The sequence below is a fragment of the Macadamia integrifolia genome, chromosome 2, assembly GCF_013358625.1.
Source record: "Macadamia integrifolia cultivar HAES 741 chromosome 2, SCU_Mint_v3, whole genome shotgun sequence".
In the NCBI taxonomy this organism is placed as follows: domain Eukaryota; kingdom Viridiplantae; phylum Streptophyta; class Magnoliopsida; order Proteales; family Proteaceae; genus Macadamia; species Macadamia integrifolia.
In genome coordinates, this window is record NC_056558.1 from 23,412,935 (window position 1) to 23,422,022 (window position 9,088).

A 9,088-nucleotide genomic window follows, 5' to 3' on the forward strand; every position below is an offset into this window, starting at 1 on the left:
GTAAATATGTGATGACAAATTGTAAAAAACCCTTACCACCTTTAAATAAAAAAAAAAAAAAAAAAAAAAATCTTTTCTGCCTATTTAATGAGCATTTTCATGATAAATGGCACCTTTTTTCAATTTTATTACACCAAATTTTATTTTCCCAATTCTTATTTCTCTGTCGAAAAATAACTATTTATGATGCCCATAACAACTGATTGCCTTTGGATTGTTTAAAAAGGTTACAGATCCAAGGTTTCAATACACTAAAAGTAACATTTAGGAGATGAGTAAATGGAAACAGTGGCTGCTGAGGTTGCGCTGTGATAAGTGCTTTCTTGTGAGGCTGATCACGTGATACTTCATTAGTAATGCCCGAAACTGAAATTGACATCAAATGCTTGGCGTTTAAGCAACCACCACCTATGGGCGAACTTTTGGGGCTTCACAGGTATCAGGCCCTCTGTTAGCAAAAACATGTTTAAAACTCTGTTTTTTTATTGTTCAAAACATGTTTTATCATATGCTTCCCAAAGATACAGGAAAAACATAGAAAACTTCAAGCACTCTAGTTCTAAACACGTTTAAAACACGTTCCCGTTTTTATGGCATTTTATAAGACTTTAACATAATTTCTACTTAATTGACCATATCTTTTTCTCACAAACTCCAATCGACCTGGTTTTTTTACCAACTTGAAGCTAACTCGATGGACTATATTTCTCATCATATCACCTTCAACTCAAATTCAATGCACAGACCTTGAAATTGAGCTATAAAATGATGTATTTGATTAAAAGTATTTCTAAAGTGATGATTTTCAACTCCAATTGGATATATATCACTTTGAGAGTGTATTGATTATGTTGGTAACAATGAACTAAGGGTGTCAATTGGTTCGGTTTCGGTTCAATTCTGAATGATGATAACGTGGACTAGAATCGAACCGAGAACCGACTCGGTTCCGTATTTAGATACTCAAGCCGATTCAATTCGGCTTGGTTCGATTTTAATTCCAATTCGGTTCTGATATGCAGTTTTAATTCAGTTTTGTACCTCGATTTTAATTCGGCTATGAAAACGGTTCCACTTTTGTCCATGACTATGATAGACCAAAGGCCATAATGGGCTCAAGTTATGGGCCTTATGGACATTGCTAACTCCAAAATTGTCTCAACATGTAAATATGTGATGATAAATTGTAAAAAACACTTACCACCTCAAAAATCTCTCTTAATGATACTAGGGTTTTTTCATTTTCTTGGTTTTAAGAGCAATTCGGTTTGATTTCGGTTCAAACCAATCGTTCTTGCACCCTAAATCTAAACCGATCCAAACCGAGGTCCATACTCACATACTCAAACCAAATTTGAACCGAACTAATTCGGTTCGATTAATTCGGCTCGGTTTCAAATTCGGTATTTGATATTCGGTATTCGGTATTCGGTATTCGGTTTGAAATTGACACCCTTACAATGAACAACATCATAACCTAGTCATATTGCTCAATAAGACTTTGAACACGTGGGATGTATGAATTTAGAATTGATGTTGGATGATATTCAATGATATGTCTTAGAACTTATAATGAGACATGGGATGTATATGCTTTAATGTTGGATATTGTAATTGTTTTGAACATTAGATGCAGATGTTCATGTAATAATTCCTTAATTTATATGATTATACTATATTTTTTTAGTATCGTTTGTTTGAAATCTACACCTTTAAAACCTATACAATTTTTCATTTTTTACCTTTCTCTATTTTTTTTACCGTTTATTTGACTGTATCATTCAAAAAATTTCACTGTTTAAAACCCATACCATCCGTTTCCGTTCTTTTGCCGCTGAAATCCATCCAATCCAACTTGTATCGACTTCCCAATAGTGGTTTGGTCTTGGATTCGATCAGAAATCATGACAGAGGCAACCATTTTGATCTAAATAATCCAACCACAAAAACCACCACCTCCATGATCTACTTAGCATATAGATTAATATTCAAAAGAAATACTAATCAATGGCCAAGAATCGATGTAAATTTTCATTTTAAAAGACCAATCTGATAAGGGGAGATGTTTACAGGTATAGGAGGAAATGAATTTTCCCATTCAGAATCTATGTGGGACTAATACGGTTAACAATAAAAAAAAGGTTCGTAGAAGCAGCAAAGCAGTCCGATGCTTTTCTTTGGTGTTATTTTTTGTGTGTCCATTTTGTGAGATTTTATTATCATTTGAAAGGTTATTCAGTTACCTATCAAACTAAGACCAAAAGGCTTGCGCCACCAAAAATAAATAAATAAATAAAACTTGTGCCAGGTTATTTTTGTCTTTTTCTTTTTGATTGAAATCAAACAGAGGCAAAAGCATAGTTAGATATGTACACCTTGGGCAGCGGTTATACTACTGTTTGCCAGATTTTTCTTAGCTACGGACACAAAAACAGTCACAGGTTCTGATTGAGGTTTCAGCCTACAAGTTACATTAGTCATGCATTTATATACATCCAAAAAAATGGCTGCCATACTTTAACGGCACAAAACATTTTGTAAGTCAAAGGAGAGGTTGCAAATGATCTCTAAGTTAGTCCATATTTCCGTCAAAGATATTCCACGTCCTAAGTGCCGATTGAACTCCAAGCAGAAGGGCCATGGCGCTTCCTTCAATAGGGTTTTCTGTCATTAAATAACCTATTATTAGTAGATGTTTTTCATCACCATTCATTAAGCCGACATCCCAACTTTTTAAGTCTAGTTTAGGACAATAGATCACTGCACAAATCAAGATATTGCAATCGTTTTTGGTTGACCTTGATGGGCTATTGGTAATATTCATTTGGTATGGGCAATCGGTGTGACCCTTTGGCAGAACCGTCTGCCTTAGATTAATGGTTTGGTGTATCCATTTCAGAGAAGGGCCTAGGATGTCATGTGGGTTGGTTTTAGCCTGCTTGAAAATTATTCTATTCCCATGGTTTCAGATATAATAACACAATATTAGGGAGAAAAGTGCTCTCGATCATGGTGTAAACTAGCATAGAAATACATAACAATATGTTGGAAGGAAAGAGCCTGGAGAGCCGTGGTGTTAAGTCCCAATGGACTGGCAGCCCATATGCGTTTAGTAAAGTCGCATGATAGGAATAGATGCCACGCAATTTCCTGTTTTGAGTTAAATAGGACACAGAGGTCGTCCACAGGAGCCCATTTTCCTAATACATCTCTTGTTGGTAGTCCACCATGGGTTGTTCTCCAAAAGGACTTAAATTTAGGGTGGATGTGTATCTTCCATAGGAAGCGCCACCAATGTTCGCAGAAAAATAAGCAAGAACACCTGTTAGATGATCCAAGTATTAGTAGTATTAGTAGTAGTCTGAATTAAACATTCTGCAGCCAATTTGGTGGTAAGGGTCCCTGATGTGGAGTAATTGCATCGCCATTGGTCCTGCTGTTGACTCATAGAAATAGACATAATTGATGAAACAAAATGCGAAGGAAGAAAGGACTGAAGGAGGCTAAAGTTCCACTGATTATTGGTCATTAGATCACTTACCTTCTTCCCATGTAACGTCTCAGGGACGGGGTGTCGTGATTCGCCGAGAGGCTTTGAGGTTGCCAGAATCCACAGGTCCCATTCAATGTCAGTATCACGGCCATTCCCAATAATACGAGTGCACCACTTTTTTAAGAAGGGGAGAATAGTCATGATACTATTCCAGGGCCAAGAGCCCTTCTTTTTAAAGGTTGCGGGGTGGAAAATACTCCTGTTTGGCAAATATGTACTTCTTAAAACTCTAGCCCAGAGTGATTCCAGTTGAGTCATAAGTCTCCACCCTAATTTACAGATTAAGGCTTTGTTCTGAGTCTCAGAAGTTTTGAATCCTAGTCCACCCTCAGACTTTGGTGTATTAATTTTCCTCCAGCTAACCAGATGGGCCTTTCTCTTTATAAATATGTGTAACAGTATTCTCTCCATGAGCAATTGAGCATGGTCTACCTTAGCACTCCCAGAAGCCTATCTCTTCTCCTCTTATGAAAAGACATCTCTACCCTTTGTTTGGGGTGGAGAGAGAGAGAGAGAGAGAGAGAGAGAGAGAGAGAACCACTTCCCTTTAACTATTTATTGTACGGTTCAATACTAGTCATTAGATTATATTAGAATAGAGTCAAGGTTAGTTTTTCGGGGTTGAAGTTTGTTTGATTTAAGGGGTGAAGTTTGTTCAAGAGTGGAGGATGTGTCAGTAGACTTAGTACCTCCCACTCTCTGCTTCTCTCCTTGGGTAGAAAGGTCATTTCAGGTGAAAATTGAGAGAGATAGAGAGCAGAATGTGCTAACGCACTAGAACACATTATACTTAATATTTAGGGAAAGATGTCTCTAAGCCTAAATCGTACTGTACACCAGAGACATGATTATTTTGTTGTTATATAAAAAAAAAGAAAAAAAAGAGATTATTTTGTTATATTTTTTTCTTTTCAAATAAAATTAATAAAAAAAAATTGAACTGAGAACCCTTGGGCCCTAGTTTTTATTAAGTTTTTACTTGGTATAAGCATTGTAAAGAGACCAAAAGGCTCCTCCCCCACCCCCACCACAAAGAAATAGTCCGTAAATATCAATTCTACCCCTAATCACTAGGTGGGTCCCACGGCCCATATATTTATCCCGCATCCATGAAATGGACCTCACTCCATGCTCCAAAAGTGGGCCCAGGCCTTAGGATCATTAAATGGCCATAAGCGTAGCTTATTCTTATATAAAGAGTGCTATAATCAGTCTTCGCAAGGCACACAATTCGAAAGGTCTCTGAGAAAGTCTTCCAAATATTGAAGACGACCAGACATGTTCAAAACCTTCCAAGTCTTTTTCAACTTCAAGCAAGCCACACAAGCAAGTTGTGTCCACAATATTAAACGAAGTGAATGGGGCTTCCATGTAGATAATTACAATGCATTGTCCTAGGGAGAGAGAGGGGCATGCCGTCGACCTGCCACATATTAGTGGGTGGCACCAATAGGGGTGCAAAATTGGGGGAGCGAGAGTCATTTCAAAGGGAAAAAGATTGAGAAAGACAACACCCACTAATATGCAACATACCCAATGGTGTGCACCTATGCCAAGATAATATGTGCAAAAAGATTACACTACCCCACACTGAAGATATTCACACATACTCTCCCATTAACCACGAGCACTATTGTGTACGTGTACCATCGGATAACGTTCTCACACCCAATTATTAAATTTACTAATACGTGACTGTTAACTTTTTCATACATTATTTACAATTTGCCTATCCTGACCACCCCTCCCAATATTGTTCTTTAATTTGCATGTCATCAAGATCCAAAGTCTAATTTTCACAGACCAAGAACTATGAGATCACCCTTTTCATTTTAGGATGACAAAGGGATCGTACCATTGAAGCCCTTTACGATTTTCCGTCAATAGGTTAACAAGCCTCCCTCCCCATTCTTTTTCCTTTTCACAAGAACCAAGAGATTGGATCTAGCCATAAGAAGAATATTAGGATGCTTCTCATTGGTAAGATCACCATGCAATAAGAGCAGACGAAGTGGCGGAAAATTTTAAACATGCATTAGCGTGTGCGTGTTTAAAACATGCAAACTTCAAAGCTGTAGCAATTTCAATAGCATACCAATTTATATTAAAGATAGTGAAATGTCAAGTATCACCCAGCATAGTGGTACTTCTTTCCTTCTAATAAGGGAAAATCCAATCATTTAGCGACTTTCCTCCTTTATTTTGGGCTAAAACTTCACTACCAAGAAGAGTTAAAGACTGCAAGGTCAAGAAAAATCTGAGATATTTCTATTAGCGTTGTTTTTCTGATGTGCATATCCTATCCCAATCAACATGAAAATTTCTTACTGTAAACCCGTAAACTAGAATACTTCTAACACCCATAAACAATAACAAAATAAAAATCAGTTTTTTTCCACATGATCAAAATCGAGTTCAGGTAATGTTTTTGATTGTGCTACGATTTCCACAGGAGTGTGGAAATTTAACCTGTTTGGTGTCTCAAAGCAGCACATGAAGAGAAGGGGAAAAAAAAGGGAATCTCTCATCCATCCATTTTATAATGCAAATGTTTCAGACCAAAATTTTTAACCACAAAAATGAAAAAAAGTGAACATTTGCCAGGGATGACGTCACATATCAAATGAAGAAATGAGGGAGAAAGTACAACATCATCACCAGGTAGCTACACATTTTGCTTGTAGCAAAGGAAAGAATCACCAACCTCGATGAGACTAACAGACACAAGATTGTACCACCTCACTCTTCGTAATTTAAGCCATCATCATCGTCCATTTCGACTTCAGCATCATCAGATCCACCCATAAGCGATAAGAAAACAAGGACAGCAACCAATTGTGTTGCCAAGAAGTACTTGGCTCTTCTTCTGAACGTTTTTTCTTCCTCTGTCTTCTCCTTCTTGGGTTTGCTACTGGGTTTCGAACCTAATAAACCAAGCCATGATTATGATGAGGTATGGCCTTAATTCAGGATAAGGTTATATTACTAGTTGGAGGAACATATCAAAGGTAGATAAGAATGGAAGAAACAACACAAAAACTATCTTACAGCAAAAAAAGAGAAACGGGACACAAATTTCTTATAGCTCTTCAGAGTGGCAACAATTACACGAACATCCATATACTTCAATAGAAGATAGCAGAGTCTAGAGGGAGACCCATTTTCGAGTAATGGTTGGGCAGTCTAGGTTTGACATAATACTCATAAATCATCTTCCTCAGTAACACAAAGCTAAATATTCCAAATGAATCTGTAAGTAATGCAAAATTTTCAGACAATCCCATGCATCAATGCAACTATAGTGGATCCTATTTCAATCGGTTAATATGTGATTTAGAGGATAAAAAGAATAGGGAAAAACTTTGAAGAGACTCTTCTTTTTGGTTGATAAATCATGTTCAAGTCTACTCTAGAAGCATTTCATTGAGTCCTCCATTGTTCTAGAAGTGACAGCTAAAGTGTTTCTCAGTTAACAAGAATCCCAGTAACTTCCCCTCATGGAGCACAGAGGCTAGACTTGACTACTGCCCAAAGAAACCAATATTTTAAAATTTGCTTCCCTTAACATGATTAAAGAGATTAGTTACAATCATAGCTAGAACAAGGGTGGATTTGGAAGACTAATCTAAGCCTACCCTTCAACATAGATTTTCTAATAATTTTTTAAGAGTCAGAGCAATTAAACATCTTACTCCAACTCGAAGGGCCTCTTCTTGGAGTTGATGATGATGAAGGCTCAAACGGAGATTGTCGCAGATGAGATGAAGGCAATGAATCAGCTTCCAAGAACTCCGTCTTAAACTTTTCAATATATCTAATAAGATTGCTATGCCCCAACAGTTTGCTTCGCAATACTGAAGTATCCTATAACACAAAAATAACAATTAAAGAGTAACAAAGTAAAAAAATTCTACATATATCGATAAATGGAATATGAATGCAAGAACTGAACCAACTTTTATTGGAAGAAACCGCGGGCTGAGGGTTGGAAAGAAAAGAACATAATTCAGTACAAGCAAGCACAATCAAATAAGTTATAGTAGAGTAACAGACTTTCTGATGCAGACAAAACAACCACCACACCACTATAACCTTATCCCAACTAAATGGGGTCAGATATGTGGCTCCGATAGAAGCATAATAAGTATTAATAGAAGAAAAGGCATTAAAAGGTAATAAAAGAAAATTGAAGAAGTAGAAGAAGTAAAAGGAGAGGTAAACACAAAAGTCTGAGCAACATCTCGGGAACATTTCCCTAAAAGAGGTTGGCTACATAGGTCTTTGTCCTCCAAACAGCTCTATCTGAGGTCATCTTGGGTTAAGCCCAAGCTTTTGCATATCTTTTCTTACCACTTTTCCTATAGTCATTTTAGGTCTGCCCTTTCCTTTTTTCAGCACCATCTATTTGAATCTAGTCACTCCTCCTTACTGGTGCGTCCCATGGGTCTCCGTTGGATATGACCATACCACCTCAAACAGTTCTTGTGAAGCTTGTCCTGGATTGGTGCAACCCTCAAATTGGTTCTGATACAATTGTTCCTTACTCTATCCCTCCTTTTCTTACCACATCCTCCTCAACATCCTCATCTCTGATATGCCCAGCTTGTCTACATTACTCTTTTTAGCTGCACAGCATTTCGACCCATATGTCATATAGCTAGTCTTATCACTGTCCTGTAGAATTTTCTCTTAACTTTAATAAGGCATGAGCTTGTCACACAACACTCTCTTTGCACCTCTCCACTTCATCCAGACGAAAAGGGAGCATAAGTCCCTTATCATGCCTACAAGTAATGGGCCTAAATGAATTGGACGGAGAAAAGCACAAAACAGAACTTCAGAAAGATGAAATTAATGAAGAAAATAAGGAAACAGCAATAATAATAATGATGAAGTAATATCAAAGAAGTGAAATAGAAACATAGAAATTCAAACCAGCAATATCACCAGGCCACTACCCTGGGAAATTAACAGTAGGAGAAATCTCCCATGATTCTTAATCAAACCAATACCAATACATTAAGGCTCAATTTCCTCAACACCACAAATAAGATTGTTAACGGCATTATTACTACCCTTCCCAAAAACAAGATTAGACTTAGACCATAAACCAAATCCTAAAACACCTAGAAAATTGACTCTCTATAGCAATAAAACTCCTAGTAAGAATCTAATTAGAATACAGCGACTCCCATGAGTACTCAACCCTTTTCTTGTAAAATCAGAAAACTAATGTAACAAGTAGACTCAAATAAAACTCCTAGTATTAACACTATAACTAGATTTAAGGAACTGAGAATTCCTTCACCCATGGTGAAGAAAGAATCTGTTAATCCAGTCAACATGCATCTCACCCACACCCCCACCCCCACCCCACCCCCCCCCCAAAAAAAAAAAAAACAAAACCAGTAGTCTCCACGGTAACAGGTATGGTTTGAAATTCTTGGTGCAACCAAATAACACAGGGATCTGGTTCGCATGTGAACAGATTGAGTTTTCCAGTCAACATGCATCTCAACCCACCCCACACCCCCC

General features: G+C 37.3%; 1 protein-coding gene across 3 annotated transcripts in view; it reads right to left on the bottom strand.

Annotated features, from left to right (window-relative positions):
- Nucleotides 1-6,059: 6,059 nt before the first annotated feature.
- LOC122072302 (mitochondrial outer membrane import complex protein METAXIN) overlaps nt 6,060-9,088 on the bottom strand; it is a 13,549-nt gene continuing 10,520 nt past the window's right edge. The window contains exons 5-6 of one of the 3 annotated variants that reach the window (XM_042636892.1): nt 7,246-7,407; nt 6,060-6,477 (exon numbers count right to left, since the gene is read on the bottom strand). In XM_042636892.1, coding sequence (XP_042492826.1) covers nt 6,307-6,477; nt 7,246-7,407 — 333 coding nt within the window. In that variant the 3' untranslated portion in view covers nt 6,060-6,306. Of the gene's footprint in view, nt 6,478-7,245; nt 7,418-9,088 lie in introns of all 3 variants that reach the window. The other 2 variants (XM_042636891.1, XM_042636893.1) reach the window with 2 other exon arrangements.